At 36.5% G+C, this 21487-nt stretch overlaps 1 protein-coding gene across 1 annotated transcript in view; it reads left to right on the plus strand.

Moving 5' to 3' along the window:
* Positions 1-572: 572 nt before the first annotated feature.
* LAMA2 (laminin subunit alpha 2) overlaps positions 573-21487 on the plus strand; it is a 621471-nt gene continuing 600556 nt past the window's right edge. The window contains exon 1 of the mRNA XM_045865518.3: positions 573-747. Within this exon, the coding sequence (XP_045721474.2) occupies positions 639-747 (109 nt within the window). The 5' untranslated portion in view covers positions 573-638. The remainder of the gene's footprint in view (positions 748-21487) is intronic.

Here is a 21487-nt window from a genome sequence, read left to right on the forward strand (position 1 = left end):
CTCCCAGCAGTCTATCAAGCAGTAAGTCGGTGCCCTGGCCTGACTTGCAGAGGCCCGGGGCCAGCCTTCCGCCCGCTGGTTACTTCGCAGTCACCGGGGGCTTTTGGGCCCGTCCGGTGTCTAGCGATGGATCACCTGGGTACACAGTGCCCGCACACAGCTTTGCCAGGCCTTTCTCGGGAGGTGCATCGACTCAGCTTCGGTCAAGTTCCCAGCTGTGCACATTTCCCACAAATAATGCTTTCCACGTGTAGAGACTTTACAGATCATAGAGTGCTTTCATATCAATTACCTCCTTTAATTTACAAGAAGTTCAGCTAACTGATCAAGCTAAGGAATGATCGATCCCTTCTCGGAGGGAAGGACGGCTATAGGAAAGGTCTGTTTCACCGAGGACCCTTTAAGGGCCTGTGCCTGGACGGCTGTGGGACGAGGGCCTGAGAAAGGGGAGGGAGGGGGAGTGTCCTCTTTCTCCCCCCACCCTCCGGCGGCCGCGGAGCCAAAGCCAGGGGGCGGGGTGCTGTCTCCTCCTCTTACCCAGCAGCTGCTGCTCATTCAGCTCACAAGCCCGGGCCGGGGGACTGGGCGGCAGCTACTCCTCGGGCTCCTGAGAAGCGGATCCGCTCCGGGCCACCGCAATGCCAGGAGCGGCCGGGGTCCTTCTGGTCCTGCTGCTCAGCGGGGGCCTCGCGGGCGGCGGGGCGCAGCGGCCAGAGCAGCGGCAGCTCCAGGCACATCAGCAAAGAGGTACAGTCGAGGAACGGGCTCTAGATTCCATCCTTTGCGGGGGGCTGCGGCCCCTCCTGGTCCCTTCTTCCAACAGCAGGGACCGATTTCTGGCTCTGCCCTCGGGTAGTTGGGGCGAGAGGAGCTAAGCCTGATGCGAGTACACTTCAGCTCCCTGAGTACATCGTGGCGGGTGTGTTGGGGGGATTGCTTACCTCCCCCAAAAGAATATGAAGCCCGTTTCATTGTTCATTCGTTCGGAGAGACCTTGCTATCGCTTTTACATATTGCCAGTTGATTTCCGAAATCTTCCAAAGAGGCAAACTTTTAACCAATTGAAAAATAAAAAGTTTTTCCAAATCAGATTCCATCCCTACAGAGAAATGTTTCCCAAGCTGTGGCTCATCTTGGAACTTTATGCAGGGCAGCTGATACATTTTTTTTTTTTAAGAGCTTTGTTTCTAACTATTTGAACAGAATTTGTAAAGTAGTTAAGTAAGTGGGTTTTTTTCTTTCATGCCAATGGGACCTCCAGCCTCATCTTTTTCTGACTCACATCCGATCTCAGGGATCCTCTTTATTATTATTATTATTATTATTATTATTATAGTGAAATTTCTCCTCTGGCTTAAATGTAGACAAGATTTCTATGTCATATTTACTTTAATTAAGGTCACTGTGACCAGATATACACTTTAGGGGACTTTGGAAAACGGTTTTATTTAATGTAACTCAAGTTATTCTCTTCAGAGCTCTGTAATGTTTATATGCATATAATTTCTGATACTCTTGGGAGTCTTTGAAGGGTTATTTTATGATCATGAATGGTTTTTTAAAATTTTATTTTATTATGTTAATCACCATACATTATGTGATCATGAATTTTAAAAGAAGCAAATGTATAGCATTTTAAAACATAATTTATAATACATAATTTCAGCAAACATTTTTATGAGTTGGAAAACATGTATTAAAGTAAAAAATTTTTAAGGTTTGGTTTCAAATATCAAAATATTTACCCTAGGAGTACAGAATCTGGACGTTAGCAGCTTTTGAAAGTTTTGATGAGACTGAATCTGTCAAAGTTTTGAAATATATTTATCCCTCTTTTAGTTAACTGGAATAGAGCTATGTCTAACCATTCTGATAGTTCTTTTTATTTTATTTTATTTTTTTTAAGATTTTATTTATTTATTTGAGAGACAGACAGCGAGAGAGGGAACACAAGCAGGGGGAGTGAGAGAGGGAGAAGCAGGCCTCCCGACGAGCAGGGAGCCCGACGCTGGGCTCGATCCCGGGACCCTGAGATCATGACCTGAGCTGAAGGCAGACGCTCAATGCCTGAGCCACCCAGGCGCCCCCATTCTGATAGTTCTTATAATCTAACATTTCTGGCAGTACTATTATATCTTAAAAGGAGTAAAAAAAAAAAAAAAATACTCTAATCTTCTTGCTACAGTAGTAACTCCCTGATTAAAATTCCTAGAATAAAAATGACCTTAAGTTCACTACACAACTTTTTTTCTTCTAATTTTGCTTTTCCTCTTCTGTGAGGTAAAATGGGGTCAATGTGGCATAATTAATAGAGTTTATGAGTGTGAGTTTGAGAATATTTCTGGCAGCTGATTTTTAAAAATACTGCCTCAAAATATTAGCCTTGCTTAGTTATACGATATGTTTTAACAATACATATTACTTTAATACTGTTAAGCAGCTGGGAGTAAAGAGAAGCCAGGAGCACCAACCCTTTTGTTCACTTGGAGTGGGGCAGAAGCTCAAAGCAGGGGGATCAAGTGGGTCCCTGAGAAATTTCCTAGTGTGCCGCCCACCCCCCTCATTCTCTCTCCTCCCAACCCTTCCCTTCCCTCTTTTGCCCCCTCTACCTCTTCTCCTCCTTTTCTTCTTCTCCTACTCCTCCTTCCCTCCTCTCCTCTTTCTTTCTCTGTCTCTCAGTCTCTCTCTCTCTCTCTCTCTCTCTCTCTAGATAAAATTAACTCTGATTTCTATGGTCCAGGCACAAGCTGAGGTCAATGCAGAAGGGAAAGTTTATACTGCCGTTCTGTTCAGAGATCACTTGAATGCTATATACAATAAGGAATTCTGTGCAAAATAGTTATAACATAGAATCTACTATAGACTGCTATCTTCTGCATCCTAGAATCTATTAATCTATTACTATAGATCATTTGTAATATATTTCAAGATTGGCTTAGGGATAAATGGTTGAAACTTGTTAATATTAAAAGTGTATGTTTCATAATACCTTAAATTTATAAGTGTTTTGTAATTTAAAAATGCTTTGTATGCATTAGCTTATTTCACCTTCAACTATTATTATTCTTATTGGGCAAATTTAAAACTGGAGACTTGGAGTAGTGACTTAAATTCATGCAACTGCTAATAACTTAATTTTTAACAACTAAAAACACTTCTAGTGGTGTTTATGCTAAAGTTCCCTTTTCTATGGTACCAAGATTTCTTTCCATTTATTGTGGGGGCCATGTTTTCTTTTTAATTTTGTTCTGTTAAAGCACACTCTCAGTGAAAATCATTGGATATGAGCATGACTGATGAAGTTTTTGACTATCAACTTTTTTCTTATCGATTATATTAGCGTTTTTCTCCCTTATAGTATGGTGCCATTTTATTAAGAATACTGACAAGAAGCAATCATTCTTAAATGTTGTAATTGAGTTAGAAATTTAACTACATTTTTTGTTTGTTTTTAATTTTTTCTTTAAAATCTTGTGTAGCTTCTCTAGCTCACTGAGTTGTAGGAATAGCATTGATTCAGTAAGAATGATATTCTAAGAAAATTTTTTAACTAGATATGATTGACAGAATAGAATGATGTAGTCAAAGTGGGTCTGTGTTTCAGCAAGGCAGTAGATAAAATCTTTTCCCGATATTCTTATGAATAATTTGTGGAAATGGAAATCTAATGGTAGGTAAATTGCAACTGATTGGAAGTAGTTGCCAAAGAATACCACGTGGTGGTTTAAGGTCAATTCGGAAAGAAGTCTTTGGGAGTGTGATAGAGGATTCCTTATGTTCATTTGTCTCGGTGATGGCTTGATGGAAAACATAAAATGCAAGCTTTTCAGAACTTCTGGTGGTCCAAAATTGATTCAGGTGGCTAAGCAGGTTAATAACAGATACAGGAATTTTGAAAGTCTACATAGCCTGGACCATGAACAGAACCTACGCAGAGCTGGTTTTGTTATTTGTATGCAGACATTAAATAATTTCATTTGCCCTCTTCTGGAAATGTTTTGTTTCCCTTATAAATACAGGGATGAGTACAAAAATTGGAGGAGAAAGGTCAGTCTGAATTGCAGCAAGTTCAATATGAACATATAGTGTGACATGGTGACAGAAAAGAGAACTCTTATTAAAAAAACTCATAGAAACAGAGAGGGCTGTTTTAGAACACATTGGGGTGCTTCACTGACAAATGTAGGTCAATTCAGAGGAAGAAGAAGAGAGTAGTTAGGACTCTGGAAAGATTTCCAGAGGAGGACATTTCAAGTGAAAATTATTTGGAGAGGGGCGCCTGGGTGGCTCAGTCGTTAAACATCTGTCTCCCGCTCAGGTCATGATCCCAGGGTCCTGGATTGAGCCCCGCATCCGGCTCCCTGCTCAGCGGGAAGCCTGCTTCTCCCTCTCCCACTCGCCCTGCTTGTGTTCCCTCTCTCACTGTGTCTCTCTCTGTCAAATAAATAAATAAAATCTTTAAAAAAAAAAAAAACTATTTGGAGAAAGAAAGACTTAAGAAATGAGGCATATGACAAAGGGGAAGGTTTGAATTAAATAAGATGAGAGGAAGCCTGCTCCTTCTCCCTGCCCCTCCCCATTCTGAGCTGTTAGAAATTACTAGGTTGTATTGGAGCACCTAGTTTCTGGAAATGTCCATGTGTGATCAGATGTGCAAACTGTCAGGGATGAGTTAGGATGAAGTGCCTTTCCAGAGACATAGTTAAAACTCATCAAGTCTCCAGTGCTTTGCTAAGCCCAAGATTCTAGTATTACAGTCTATTGTTTTTGGAGTGCATACTTGCATTTGAACTTCTGAATTCTTAAAGATGTCAAGAAAATATGAAATGTATATAAATGTGTTTTTAGATGCTTTCTGAGATTTAAAATAAAAACATGTTTGAGATGATCCTCACTCATTTTTGGCAAGAAGACTTAAAATTTTCATATGGAATTCTTACATCACATTAATTGCCTGGTTCTAAAACATGCTGTGCTATAAAATATGAAAACGCTTCATAAATTACCTGAGATTTATTGTAACCATAAACCTGGAATTAATTTCTTTTTAATCACTTTTGCTGCATATGTAACTTTTGTACATATGTTGGCTTGGTCACTGCAGACTGGCCTAATAGTTTAGTAAAAATGATTCATAACAGATAAAATGTAGGGTTCAGAATAAGAACATATTCAACATTAACAATTATAGGTGTAAAATTTTTTTAAAAGACATGAACTTTATATTATGTATTTTATCTTGCATATCAGTGTATACAAATTGCTGATTGATCTTATTCCTAAAAGTTTTCTATCCTAGGATTTCATGCAAAGTAATGAACCGAATCTCCATCAAGAACTGCCAGGGAGGGCGCCTCGGTGGCTCAGTTGGTTAAGCGTCTGCCTTTGGCTCAGGTCATGATCCCAGGGTCCTGGGATCGAGCCTAGCACTGGGCTTCCAGGGAGCCTGCTTCTCTCTCTGCCTCTGCCTCTCTCTCTGTCTCTGATGAATAAATAAAATCTTAAAAAAAAAACAGCTGCCAGGGATTATGCAAAAAACTGTACATGCTCTGCCAGTTTGTCCTTAATTCACTCTGAAATATGGGATAACTGTCCCCTACACTGTAATAACCATAGTTTCATCAATAATAACCAGAGTTTATAGCTCTATATAAACTATATATATAGTTTATATATATATACAATAATAACCAAAGAGTTTATACCAGCTATGACTCTGTAAGAAAAGCATGAGTCTATATTTTTATGGGAGAGATTTAGTTAAATTGGAAGAAGATTTTCTGAAGTAGTAAGACTTAAGAGTTTTTACATCATCCAACTATATTGCAATAGCAATGACAAAAAAGTTTACTTTTTGTAGATTTCACATATCAGTATTTTCTCAGTCCCCATTTATTTAAAACATCATTGTCACTATTTTTCTGTTCATACATTTAAGAAATATTGATTATTCATTGACAAAGACTATTGTGCTAGACTTTTCAACTTGGACCTTGGAGACCAGATTATTGTTCCTCCTTTTAATCCAAACAAATTTAGCATTAAATAATTTAAAAAAATTTGCTGAAACTTTATTTGAGCTTTCACATCTTTCATAATCTGCTTTAGAATTATAGGGCCTGAATTCTGGGCCACAAGCAAAGAAGAATTGGCAGAATAGGAACAGCTAACCTCAGCCTATGCAGAGCAAGATTAGTGGGATGACTGGTTGTCTGAATTAGAGAGTCCAAATGCATGCTTGATTCCAGTCAGCATAACTATTCAGTAAGATTCTACTGTTTGGGTGGAGCATGGCTGGAAGTTTCCAAGCAGGATAATAATAATAACAACAATAAACGGTGACTGCAGGTCATTTGTGCAGAGTTGCAATACATTCTTTTTTAGCAGCTGGAGACTAGGAAAAAGATCAGGAAGAAAGCATTGTCACCGGGCAGACAAATTGTTTAGGCTTCCAATCCAGAACATTGGGGTTTAAGATTTGTGTAGAGTCACGACTTTAAACTAGGTAGCTAGGCAGGAACTTAGGCAGAAGTCCAGTTGCAGTGATTGAGAAAACAAAGTAGAGGTAGGGAAAGACAAAATTAGATTGGCACATGGTTCTTAAGACCCATGCTGGGCTCTGTGTATACCAGTCAGACAGAAAGAGGACGAATTCTGGACTGTACCAATTGCTCAGATGGAGTTCAAAGGCCAGAATCGGTGCAGGAAATTTGTGGGCATGGGACAATATATATTGGAATATGATTAATGAATGAAGTAAGTAAGTAAAACACACACAAAAAAATCCCTGCTCTTCTGGAGTTTATATTCTAGTTGGGGTAGAGATGGGGGGCAGAAATATGATGAATATATAGTGAATAAGTAATATATGAATACCTGTATTTTTAGAATGTAGTGAGTGATGCACAAACAAATATACCAGGGTAAGAGGAGTCAGGAGGTCTAGGAATAGAGAGAGGTTGGTTGCTATTTTAAGTAGAATGATAAAGGTTGACCTCATTAAGAAGATCACATCTGAGCAAACCCTTGAAGGTGGGGTGAGAGTGATTCATACAGGTATAAGATGAAAGAGCTAATACCCTAGTACAGGGAGCATGTTTATAAAGGTCTACAGCTGGAGCACAGTGAGAACAGTCAGGGAAGTATTGGGGAGCTGGATCATTGTAAAAAAATTGCCTTTTAGTCTGAGTAAGATGGATGGAATTGGAGAATTTTGAGCAGAGTTAAATGAATGAATGAAATAATAGTTATTATTTCTTTTCCCAAACAGGCTTTAATCCACTGGACTAGACCAATAATCCAAATGTAGTATTAATTGAGTTCCATTTCCTCCCCCATACATCCCATTCTTAGAGGATAGTTAAGTGACTCCATTCCAGAGTATTACATCTTGGCAGTCTTATCACTGGGAAACTCAGATGTGTTTTTGTAAAATTTTTTCTTTTTTCTTTTTTTTTCCTTTTGGCATCTCCATCCTATTACAATTAAAAGAATTGTGATCTTGGGGTTGTGAGATTGAGCCCCCCCCATCAAGCCCTGCAGAGTCTGCTTGAGGTTCTGTCTATCCCTTGCTCCCTCCCCCCCACCTCATGCAATGTACTCATTCAGGCTCACGCTCTCTCTCTCTCAAGTAAATAAATGTTAAAAAAAGAATTTCAGTACATTAAAACAACTGAAGTGTAGGGAACGTCTACATATCCTTTTATTTGCCCAGTGTTCTTAGAAATATGCCATAGATTTCCTTTTTTTTTTTTTTAAAGATTTTATTTATTAGAGAAAGCACGAGCAGGGGGGTGGGGGAGAGGGAGAGGAAGAAGCAGGTTTCCCACTGAACAGGGAGCCCAGTGTGGGGCTTGATCCCAGGACTCTGGGATCATGACCTGAGCCAAAGACAGACGCTTAACTGATTGAGCCTCCCAGGCGCCCCTAAGTCATAGATTTCTTAGAGTAATTTTAATTAATGTAAATGTTAAAAACAAAAATAAGTTATTCACAGTCCCACATAAATATGCGTACCTTGAAGTTCTCTTTTATTATTCCTTTCAGTATCACAGCTAAAGTTTAGATACTATTGTTAAAAATGACAAAATGATGTATTGATCTGATGACTTTTATAAAATGAACTTTGAAATGTTACGTATTTTTACAATCAGAAACTTATTCTATATTCTGTTTCAATTTTTATAACTTCTTTAAGGATCGCTGTAAGTCTTGCAGTAAATTTTGGAGTAAAGTAATACAGTTTTGGTCTGACTACATTCTATCATTTAAAACAAGAGTTGTGGGAAAAGTTGCATAGGTTCTCTCTTTCTTTTCTTCCCCCCTTCCTCCCGTCCTCCCTTCTTCCTTCCTTCCTTTAGGATCCTGCTTGTGAAAAAAATGTGGTTTTCAAAGAGATAATTCTAACAAATACAACTTTTTTTTTTTTAACAAATACAACTTTTAAGAAGATATGTAGGCAAAACTTCACTTAAATCTTCCAAAAGTCAGATAATTACAAACTAAATATAGTTTTGAGGCATAATCTGAATTTACATGGTGAGTTAAAGCTAGATATTTGCTTGTCAAAGATGTATAATATTGGTGATAGAACAGTTTTTTTCTAGTCATCTTGAATGTGGATTTTAACATGGAAATCTGATGCTATTTGGTTTTTATCTGGACACATGACTTTTAGAAAAAGATCATAGAGATAGTCTGCTAGGGGTTATTATTCATACCCCTGGCTTTCTGTGACAGTCTTAATTTAGTTCAAATAGCGAGTTAATCTATGCAAATAAAGAGTGACGAAGACCTGTGGAATTACTTCGTGCCCGCACTTAGGAAAGGCACTTTGTGCAATGTTAACAAAGCCTTTCCATGTAAGGTCCTCTTAGTTGACCACCAAGCTGTACTTCTGGGCCAGGCTCTTTGTATAACTGCATCTTTTTTTTTTTTTAAAGATTTTATTTGACAGAGAGAGACACAGCGAAAGAGGGAACACAAGCAGGGGGAGTGGGAGAGGGAGAAGCAGGCCTCCCGCTGAGCAGGGAGCCCGATGCGGGGCTTGATCCCAGGACCCTGGGATCATGACCTGAGCCGAAGGCAGATGCTTAACGACTGAGCCACCCAGGCGTATAACTGCATCTTGAGGACCAGATGCTTTAGATTGGCTTAATAGTATCTAGTGCATTGTGGGCATTAACACGTGTATGTACATAGTAGAGCTGTTTAGTAGGTTAATATTATCTTCGTTTTACAGAAGGAAAATAGATGCCTTGCAACTTGTCAAGGACAAACACAAATTCCGGTGCACGCTTTAGAATTAGAAATTAGGATGAGGTGCCTGGCTGGCTTAGCTGGAAAAGTGTACAATGCTTGATCTCAGGTTGTGGGTTTGAGCCCCAGGTCGGGTATAGAGATTACTTAAATAAATTCAAAAAACAAGAAATTAGGATATGTTCCTGCTCCTGATTTTTTGCATCCTACATTGTCATCTCTTTTAGACTTTTAGCTCCTTCCTTATCTTTTATAAAAGACCTTGAAATAATCATATCTCCATTTCTGAGTTATGTTAGTAGTCTAATTAGAAAACAGAGAGTCACTAGGTATTGTGAGAGAACAAGAAATGTGTTGCCTTTAATGGTCTTTTTCATTTAAACACACACACACCCCCCCACACAAAACTATGCAGAAACACACCCACAGCACTTAAGATTTTACACGAATATAAAAGTATTTGTCAAGTTTTTGTTTTTAAATTCTTAGAATTTGGATTACTGGACACTGGACTATAAGAAAGTATTAATTGATTATGGCTTTCCTGAAGTCACCTTATATAAATAATGTCAGTGGGCTAGAAACATAATGGTATTTATTATATAATGAATGCTTTAAAAAAGGGCAATATATATATATTTCAGTGAATGAGAAGAACAAGAACCAAACATGTGTACCTGACTCAGAGAAGAGTTAATCTCAAAATTCCTTTTGAAAAAAAGTAGAGCACTGGCATTTCTGTATAAAGATCTAAAGAGTTCAATCTGAAATTGAACTTCTCTGTTAGAGAATTGTGCAAACTTCCTACAATGTAGGTGTATGTATGGCACCAATAAGTGTGTATGTATGTACTATTTATAGTTTATTTTTTTAAAGATTTTATTTATTTATTTGACAGAGACACAGCGAGAGAAGGAACACAAGCAAGGGAAGTGGGAGAGGGAGAAGTAGGCTTCCCGTTGAGCAGGGAGCCCAGATGTGGGACTGGATCCCAGGACCCTGGGGACCCGAGCCGAAGGCAGACACTTAACAACTGGGCCACCCAGGCACCCCCCATTTATTAGTACCTAATTAATGTATTTAGCATGTTTATATTAGTATATTTAACATACTAAGATATTTAGCTATTTGATTTGTTTTCTTAAATCAGATTTTCAGTTTTATAAAAAATCTAGAATAAGGGAATCTAAAAATTAAATTTGCAGAAAAGTCTAGTTGCCTTTTTTTTGGAAAGATTTTATTTTTATTTATTTGACAAAGAGAGACACAGTGAGAGAGGGAACACAAGCAGAGGCGGTGGGAGAAGGAGAAGCAGGCCTCCCACCGAGCAGGGAGCCTGATGTGGGGCTCGATCCCAGGACCCTGGGATCATGAACTGAGCTGAAGGCAGATGCTTAACGACTGAGCCACCCAGGCGCCCCTCTAGTTGCCTTTGATAAATGATTATGAACCACAGAATGAATTATAAATGGGATCATTCAATTTTTTAGTCCAGTAGCTATACGATTAAAACTCTAAGGTATAATAACTTTTAAGTTGCTTGCAACATATAAAGCTCTATTCTAAAGGGGAAATAAGGTTAGTAGAGTTTGCCACATTGAATATATTTTTTTCTAAAGCCTGTATAGCTACCACAATTTTCTGGCTTATTGCTTTCTCTGATTTTTTCAATTACCAAATAAGGCTGAAAATATGAAACAGAACATGAGGTAGAACAATTGTCATTTCGGGGAGCTACTTTATCGCATTGGTTTGTTGTGAGGAGTATATGAAACAATGAATATAAAACATGGAGCATCTATTAGGGCCTCAAAAAATATGAGTTTCCAAAATGCTTCAAGAAAACTGAATTAAGTTTAAAAACTCTCTTGGTGTCAAGAAATTTTGGCTTAAAGCAGCACTTTTTCTCCAATGCTATGGTATACCAAACTCTGCTGAGGCCGTGTATGAAGGAATTTGCTTATATACTGGAAAACACGAATGTATGGATTCGGTTTTAATTGGAATTTCTGTTGTAGTGTTTGGCTAATCTGAACTATATAGCTTAGCATGCAAAAAATACCTATCAAGATAGACCCCTTTATCCCTTCAATTTTCATATGTGTTCCTCTGCTTTGGAGAGAACTTTGAATATTAGAAAAAGTGTCTTTGGGAGATGACAAGAATGGGATTCATAGTTGTGTTATCCCTCTTTTATTAACTCAATGGAGTTTAAATTTCCAATTAAAGTAGAATTAAATTAGATAATGTGCAAATTCTTGGCAGCTAATCAGTAAATATTAGCTCTTCTTTTTCTTTATTGATTGATCATAAAGCTCAAAAATGATATTTGCAGTACATATGACAGCACTTTTGCTTAAGAAGAGTGAAACATTCTAGAAGCTTCTTTGAGTAGACCCTAAAAGACTATAGTTGGCAAGCTATGTCATTGAAGAGAGATGGAAGAATTCTAACAAGGTCACACAAGTCAGTAACAGAGATAGGAAGAAACACAAGGTCCTATAATTAGCTAATAGTTATGTTGGTAGCTCAATGTGAGAGGTGATTTAGACATGTAACAGGATGGAAATTTTAGCAATACTTTGTGGCTATTTATATTTCAAATATGATATAATTAACATTTTTTTCCTAGGAATCTCTCATTTTGGACATATATTTATTAGGGATTGATAAACTATTTTGTAAAGAAGGGTTTTAATGTGTGATAGGTAACAAAAATGTGTGGTACCTAGTAAATACCCTATAAAGATTAGTTATTATTTTCAGCCTATGAACCACATGTCTTCATTGACATCTGCCTGAGTAGAGAGGATAATTCAGCATGTTTGACACACAATGAAAGTTAATTTCAGGATGGTCTTCAATGGAAAGTCTAATTGGACTGTAGAAAAGCTCTCAAAATAGACCTTCTTTATTTGGACTCTTTCTATTCAGTAAGGTTAAAAAAAAAAAAAAAAGTCTTGGAACACATTATTTAATACCAACCTAGATTGGGAAAATCTTTAGTGTGTCTTCCCACATATTAAATCTAATGGTAAAATTCTAAAAAACCAAAGCCCAAACCAAAAACTACCTCGGGAAATCCCATAACCTCAACAGATCTCTAGGGAGACCTGCTTTTTTAGACCTGGGAATATCAGATTTTGAAAAAGCTTCAAACAAAAACATTTCCCATAGGCCCCTTGCTCTTCAAAAAGTTTCAATCATGCTTAACATGTAATACAACCATTCAGTTTTTCAATCTGGCACATTAGAAAAATCACTGGATTTGCAATTAGAACTCTAGGATACAAGCTTTGCCTCTAGCTCTTCTGAAAGATGTCACCTTGAAGAACAGATAAGTCATCTAACTATTCTGAAGTTCAATTTTCCATCCAAAAATAAAGAAAGAAAATATAATGTTCAAATCTATCTCATGGAGGGGTTATAAAAGTTAATTAAAATGTACAATACAAATATTATTAATAATACTGTTCATTATTATAATAAATGACAGTTTTGCCCAAAGACTTTGATGGTTCATGAAGTTCTGCTTCACCCCCTTTCTTTGATTTTTTTTTTTTCTCCCAATGGCTTTAGTTTTTCTGGATTGAGAATCATGACACATCTTCTTTCTTTCCTTCCTTTTTTTGCTATATGCCTCCAGGAAGCAGAAAAAGTTAATTCATATGGAAAGGAAATATTTTAAAATGCATGTCATATCATTATTGATTTTGCACCTAGCCACAGATACATTTTATATGTAGACAATGATACATTTAAAAATTCTTCAGAGCGCCTGGGTGGTTCAGTCAGTTAAGCATCTGCCTTCAGCTCAAATCATGATCCCTGGGTCCTGGGATGGAGCCTGCATTGGGCTCCCTGCTCAGCTGGGAGTCTGCTTCTCCCTCTGCCCCTCCCCTTGCTTGTGCTTTCTCTCTTTCTCTCTCATATGCTCTCTCTCAAATAAATAAAATCTTTAAAAAAATAAAAATTCTTCAAAATACTTTTTCATTCTTGTATATTTTTTGTCAGCTTTCAAGAACTGATTTTATCCATAGGGTTCCTGACCTAGTGCTACCTAAGATGTGCTGAGAAAGCAGTGCTGTCCTACAGTGCATTACCCATTTAGGGTTTGGAATCTTTAGATATAATTTTGGACAAAACATTGCCCTCTGAGGCCATTTTCCATATCCTAGGAGATCCATATATATATTCTTTTAATTAACCCGTGACTGTGTTTGGGTTATTCCAAATATAATTTCATGAATTAAGTTAAATTTGGTTGAAGTATGTAATGAATCTAGCCTGTTATGATTTTCAGTTATGTACTAAGTTGAAAGACCACTCATATTCAGACAAACTTCATGAACTATTGCTATTGCAGAAAGCTAGAAGGGCATTTAACCAGTTAGTTTCTCTTTTAAGATTTTAAGCTATTTAATAATCAGAAATTAATAACATAAGTGACACACTGATAGGACTGTCTTTTATTTTTAGTTACTGCTTTATCTCTAGTCTTAGTCTGGCATATGGTGGGCCTTTAATTAAATAATTGTAAAATGAATGAAGAAGCCACTCTTTGGTTACACCCAAAGAGTGCATTTTAAAAAAATTTTACATGTACTATTTTTCTTAATGCTTTTATATCTTAATATTTTTATAAGTTATAAATTTCCACAAATACTGAAACAGAGATACAGGGTATTGTTATCAATGACACTTAAGTGACAAATATAATATTTTAGAAGTATTTTAGAATATTTTATCTTGCTTTTAAGATGTATTTTTTCCCTAAGGATATTCCAGTAAGAGCTGAGCAATTTTTAAGCTTTGGATGAGGAATGAATATTTCTTGGCTCAGAACTTTCTGATGTGAGGACTTTTTGGACAAGACTCATAATGCATAAGATTAAAATGCCCACCAAGATGTAAGTTCTACTTCAATAAATGGCATTTGGAAAAACTGATCAGTTACATACAAAAGAATGAAACTGGATGACTTTCTTAATACTATATACAGAAATAAACTCAAAGTGGATTAAAGACCTAAATGTGAGACCTGGAACCATAAAAATCCTAGAAGAGAATACAGGCAGTAATTTCTTCAACATTGGCTGTAGCAACATTTTTCTAGATATGAGTCCTGAGGCAGGGAAAATAAAAGCAAAAATAAACTATTGGGACTACATCAAAATAAAAAGCTTCTGCACAGTGAAGGAAACAAGAAAACTAAAAAGCAACCTACTGAATTAGAGAAGATATTTGCAAATTACTTATCCAATAAAGGGTTAGTATCCAAAATATATAAATAACTTATACAACTCAATGCCCAAAAACCAAATAATCCAATTTAAGAATGGGCAGATGACATGAACAGACATTTCTTCAAAGAAGGCATACAGATGGTCAGTAGATACATGAGAAGATGCTCAGCATCACTTATCATCAGGGCAATGCAAATCAAAACTACAACGAGGTATTTCCTCACAGCTATCAGAATGGCTAAAATCAAAACACAAGAAAGAAAAAGTGTTGGAGAGGATGAGGAGAAAAAGGAACCCTCTTGCACTGTTGGTGGGAATGCAAACTGGTATAGCCACTATGCAAAACAGTATGGAGTTTCCTCAGAAAGTTAAAAATAGAACTACTCTATGATCCTGTAATTGCACTACTGCGTATTTACCCCCAAAATACAAAACCACTAATTTAAAGGGTACATGTACCCTATGTATATGTATAAGAAAAAGAAAAAGAGACAAACCAGGAAGCACTCTTAGGTATAGAGAACAAACTGGTGGTGACCAGAAAGAAAGTGGGTGGGGGGTTGGTGAAATAGATGATGGAGATTAAGGAGTACACTTGTGATGATGAGCACTGAGTGATATATGGAATTGTTAAAACACTATATAGCACACCTGAAACTAATATAACACTGTATGTTAACTCTACTGGAATTAAAACAAAACCTTAATAAAATAAATTGTTTCCTAAAAATGATGTTTTAGGGGTAGAATACAGATAACTCACACAGGAAGATTTGATTAGCATCTGTTCCCATTTCTTTGTTTCCTCTTAGACAATACTGAAGTCATTTATATTTTAGGGGAAAAAAAAAAAGCTTTTAAAAAGCTATTCACCAGGCCTCCACAATATGTCAAATAATGTATGTACTGTGTCTTTAGATGTGGTTTCTTTCTTGGAGCTATTAACAGTCAAATGGTAGCATACTTAGAATTAATAAAAGAGAATTGTATTCCAAGATACTTGGTAACCTGTATTCTTATTTTAGGAATGGAACTCTAAGGCAAGGTAGAGCTGATTTTGTTTGTTAGTACTTTATCCTTATTGTATAGGACAGAGCCTGGCAAGTAGAGTGGTCACAATAAGAGTCGAATGATGGAATAACAGAAGAGCTAACATTCAGGAGGGAACACATACTGATAGATATTGGGGGGGAAAATGGAGATAGTTAAGATATGATGCTATCAGAAGCTGGCAGTTAAAATTTCTACTCAAGTACAGAAAAGGAAACCAAAGAGAGAATTTACTAAGACATGGAGGAAGGGTGTAAGATCATGGAATGCTAAAACATAACGTTCCAGTTAAATGTTTAAGTGATGCTTCTAGAAGTTTACTGCTATCATTTTAAATATATCATAAAAACTAGTATTCAGGGCTCCCCACCTGTTTCTTTTGCAACTCCATATTTTCCAAGCTCATTACTTGGAAAGAATTCTCTCTTTACTTTTTCTAGATGAGTCCATCTTTTGTGAAAAAGATAATTCTCTCCCACTGTGCCTTTACTAAGCCATTTGAGCCATCAAGAAACCTTCCTTTTTCCTTAGCACATCCTACTTTTGAATGCCCTACCTATTCTTTTTCTACTTTTAAAATGGAGTTAACAGTTCATTTCTTCCAGGTCCTCACTGATGAATTCACTTATGTCTGATCATTTCTGTTATTGTAGCCTCCCAGATCATTACATATAGTGTAAAAAGTTGTCATCGTATCAATTACTTGATTTCTTATTTTTCTTGCTTATGTGTTTATGTGCTGAGAGTATGGGACAGGTGGAATTTGTGTTGAAATCATGTTTTTTTCTTTTTTTAATACCAATTGCAGCACCTTGGGATTGAATTCTATGTGAACTCACTAGGCCACTGCAACATTTTCAATTGGGAATTTACTTAAAGATCATAGGAATGTGGCATGCTCTTTAATTTTTATTCTCTTGGTATGTGTTCCTCATGGATAGAGAGACAGTAAAGTGATTGAAAAGGTAATATGAATCAATTAGTGAAGAAGCTCTGCAGTCAACTATAGAAATTATCATGTTAGCAAATTTCTCTCAAGTTAAATATGCCACCTAGCCTGGGAATTAATATTAAACACTTTTTGTGTTCAGAGATCAGCTAATAAAACTTTTAGATAGAGCAGATCCTATAAAGTAAATGTTTAAATTTAAGTAACTACATAACATATTTATCATGATTTCCATGGAGAGAGAAAACCAAATCCTATCTGATGGTCTTAATTACAGCTTCCTTCCCACCATGCCGCTATCATAGGCTATACATTTGTATAGCATCTGGCGTCTAGGATGTTTTATCATCATTTCTATGCCTCTACACAAAGCTTTTGAGCATTGTGTTGTATAAATGAGTATACTCCCACGGTTGGAAGAAAGGGGAGTCAATACTTAAGATGGATGACAGCCTGATAAATATAAGAAAAGATAGACATAGAATCCCCCATTTTCTAAATCCCAGGCATGCGTTTCACTTTTATATAAATTCTTGTTCCAATATGGAACATAGCAATTTTTTTTAAAGGGAGAAAGCTAATATGAAAATTGTAGCATTATGATAATATTTATGGATAGTAGGGGTATGATTTTTGAAAATGGAATCTACGAATAATGTATAACATGTTATTTTTTTATTATTTAGTCCAGAAATGATGTTTTCTCATGTTCTGCAGAGGAAAACATGAATTTATTTTATATATGTATTTAAGATATTATTTACTGCTTCCTCTACTTAATTGACGTGTTTAATTCATTTTTACATTCCATTCATAAATATGACCAAACACAAATTAGAATATGCATATTGTATTGTTTTATATTAACACACACATTTTCTGTTTTTCATGATGGCTTTGTGTATGGTTTCATATATTAGGGAATTATAAATTGAATTTATTATAATTTGCTTAGTAAAATATTGATGTTAAAATCTAATGTTATTTTGAATATTGCTTTGAGGGATATGGGAGACTTATAGTGAAATCATTATTTCACCAAGATTTCTTTCTTTTTTTTTTTTTTTTTTTTTTTTAAAGATTTTATTTATTTTTTGACAGAAAGAGACACAGCGAGAGAGGGAACACCAGTAGGGGGAGTGGGAGAGGGAGAAGCAGGCTTCCCGCGGAGCAGGGAGCCCGATGCGGGGCTCGATCCCAGGACCCTGGGACCATGACCTGAGCCGAAGGCAGACGCTTAACGACTGAGCCACCCAGGCGCCCCCCAAGATTTCTTTCTAACAAGTCATTCACCATTACTGGAATTGTATTGTTTGCATTATATTCCATTGACGTAATTTTAAACTTCCACTCTACTTCACTATAAATGGAATTTCATTATATCTGACTCCACAATAAGTGGGTTACAGTATCGTTGACATTTAGTAGAATTACAGATCTTAGTGTCTTTTTATACTCTGCGTTAAAATGTATTATGTATGCTTTCAATTCTGTTTCAAAGAGACCACTATTGATTTACATAGTTGTGTGGAAGATTTCTGTGAAACTCCATCACTTGATTTCATGGTGGTTTTTTTTTTTCCTTCTGAAATCATTTGAAAATATTTTTAATGTGTTTGCAACTATTGGATAAAAATGAGATAAAACTTAGGGATTATAAATATGCTTGTGCAAGTTTTTTCTATTCTCTCTAGCAGTAAGTCTTTATGAAGCCTTTGTGGATCTTAAGCTGTAGCTTTCTCTTGCAACTTTCTTTTATTCTATACTTTATTATGAAAGCCCTTGTAGAAAATTAAGTGTTTTACATAGTGCTTAGAATGCCTTTCTCTTTTAAAGAGTGAAATGAACATATTTCTTTTGTCTCAAGCTCAGGGGAAAAGCCTAGTGGGAATTAGTTCTTTTATCTGGAAACTTGTTTGGGGGATTTGATGGCAGGGCTACTGCTGTGGAGGCTGGGGAAGAGGGGAGTCTGGGTTGAAGGAGGTGACAAAGACAAGGGACTTCAGTTCTAAGAAGGTGCACACTGGGATCTCCTCAACTCTCCCCAGATCTCAGAAGTAGGCATCCAGCTGCAGGTAATCCCTTTTTTGGCTCAGAGGGGCCCTCAGAGGACCAGACCCAAAGGGGAAAAATTGCCCTAGAATAGTAAAAAACTTTAGTTCTGGAAGCATTTCAAGGGTCTGAGACCCAGGAGTAAGCAATGCCTGGGCCACATCTACTCTGTCCACTTTCGTAGGAGGAACATTTTAAATTCATCCAGTCAGGATCACCCAGTAGGTCTGTGCTTGAACCTTACCACTCCTTTCCCTCTTTCTCTTCTTCCTGTTCTTTTCTGTTCAGAGAGAAAAGGGTCACAGAGTTAGTAACTACCTCAAGATACAGCTTTGTAATTCATCATTATGCCACCCACAGTTTTAGTTTTTCAGCTTGGTTTGGGGGCATCCTGTTTGTAACTTATAATAACAGATTTGGAGTAGAAACGCCCTTGACAACAGTCTTAATGAGCATTTTTAATTCCACAATAAAGTAATTCAGCGAATTGTTTTCCTTTGTATCTATCTCCCAAGATAAGAGTATCTGGAGGCCAAATTTCCTGCTGAGTTCTTCAGCAGTATTGTGGGGTCAAAAACTAGGCATTTTAACATGAAACATGTTGTTCTGCATCTGGAAGCCAGAATATAATAAACATTGTTAATTTGGTTAAAGAAAAAAACAGCTGTTTAAGATTAGCCTTCTCATATATGTGTGGGAGTTAACAGAATAATGTCTCTTTCTCAAGATGTATGTTTTTCTTTTGCTTATATGCAAATTTTAATTGATGAAGGAATTCAGGAACCAAATGAAATAATAAACCATTTTATAATTTTCATTGGAAATTAGTTGACCAGTACTCATCTGAATGGCAATATAAACTTCCGGTAACCATGCTATATGCCTTATATTCTGGGTCATAGTTTCCTATAGTGTAAACTACTAAGCCAGATAAAGCAACTCTATTTCCAAGATCTACCTTCATGGTAACTCTTGGTTAAAGCCCTGGCCTCATTGATGCCTTTCGGTGAAAGCACTGTTGTGTTCCAAAATATGTATTTTGATAATTATCTAGGTTATGCACATTTCTGTAGATGCATGTAATGAGATTTCTTTGGGAAATATGGTTTGTATTTGCGTTTAAACCTCTTATTTCCATTTAGCTTTCATAAGCTTTAACCATTTTTCTGTTTCATTGAAGTAGTACTAATTTTGTGTCAGGCATTTTATTCGCTTTGTTTCCACAATTCCTGAAATCCCTGAAGACTGGTATTATTGCAGGTATCAGTCTATAACTGAGGAAATCAGGCCTGTTTGGATCGTAAGGTATTTACATAACGACATAAAGTCACCATGTCTTTTTTTTTAAACAACTTTTTTGAGGTATAATTTACATACAATAGAATTCCCATGGAAGTATAGGCATTGATAACTTTGTCAAATATTTTTGCCCATGTGAGTACCACTGATCAAGAAATAGAACATCTCCACTTTCTCAGATAGGCCCCACTTGCTCTTTGCGATCTGATTAGTTTCATCTGTTCTAGAAATTCCTCTATATGAATCATCAACTTTGTACTTTTTTGTGTCTGCTTTTTTTTCTCTCAGCCTAATATCTGTAAAAATCATCCATGTTTTTGTTCAAATTTTTGTTCTTTTTAATTGCCAAGAGTTTCCAGTGTATGAATGGATCTCAATTTTTAATTTAGATCTTGATGACATTCAGATAGTTTCCAGTTTTTAGATATTATGCCTGAGTTTGCTATATGCAATCATGTACATTTCTTTCTATGAACATATGTTTTTATTTCTCATATTTATCTAGGAGTGAATTCCTGAGTTGCATGGTAAATATACATTTAATTTTTTTTTTAAAGATTTTATTTATTTATTTGACAGAGAGAGACACAGCGAGAGAGGGAACACAAGCAGGGGGAGTGGGAGAGGGAGAAGCAGGCTCCCCGCAGAGCAGGGAGCCTGATGCGGGACTCGATCCCAGGACCCTGGGATCATGACCTGAGCTGAAGGCAGTCGCTTAACCAACTGAGCCACCCAGGCGCCCTACATTTAATTTTATAAGGAATGGGAAAATATTTTTCCAAAGAGGCTGTATCATTTTACTTTCTCAAAACAAAGTCATGATCTTGATCTAGTGATAACAAACCAAGCATTAATGTTGGGCAAGCTAACTCTGGGTTGAGGAATGATACTATAATTGATCATTTTTTCTTTCTACTCCTTTCTTTCTCTTTTAGAGTACTACAAATAAAGATTAAAGAGCTTGCTCTATATGGGAAGATTTTATTCTTTAAGAGGGTTAATGGCAGATTTAAGATTTTTTTTTTTAAAGATTTTATTTATTTATTTGAGATAGAGAAGCAGGAGCAGGGGAGCAGAGGGAGACGGAGAAGCAGGCTCCCCGCTAAGCAGGGACCCTGGGGTCATGACCTGAGTCCAAGGCAGAAGCTTAACCGATTGAGCCACCCAGGCTCCCCCAGATTTAAGATTTCTATAAAAATTTTACATAGACATAGGAGACAACAAATATACTTTGTTCAACTTTTAAAGCAGGATATTAGTTACTTGTTAGTTAATTGTTTTACAGTATTATAGTCATGGGTAAAGCAATAATAATAATGTGAAAAGAAAAATCCCAATTTATTCATTAGACAAGAATGTGTTGAACATGTACTATGAGTAAGAAAAGGTTTTCTATACTGTACATACAGAGAGGAGCAAGACATATTTTTTTTCTCCTGTAAGAATTGTGTAAGTAGAAAAGTAAATGTTTATATACAGGGAGTATAATATAGACAGTATATAGGTGGAAAAGGCTTTAATAAATTATTAAAAATGTTTTCTTAGATTCTCAGGGAAGTGGAAAGATTTCCACTTCATAGGAGTAGTGACAATTTCATAGAAGTGGTAAATTTGGCTGAGCCTAATAGAAGGG

Source organism: Mirounga angustirostris, unplaced genomic scaffold (assembly GCF_029215605.1).
Source record: "Mirounga angustirostris isolate CCGP_5_RB_7025 unplaced genomic scaffold, mMirAng1.0.hap1 SCAF_8, whole genome shotgun sequence".
In the NCBI taxonomy this organism is placed as follows: domain Eukaryota; kingdom Metazoa; phylum Chordata; class Mammalia; order Carnivora; family Phocidae; genus Mirounga; species Mirounga angustirostris.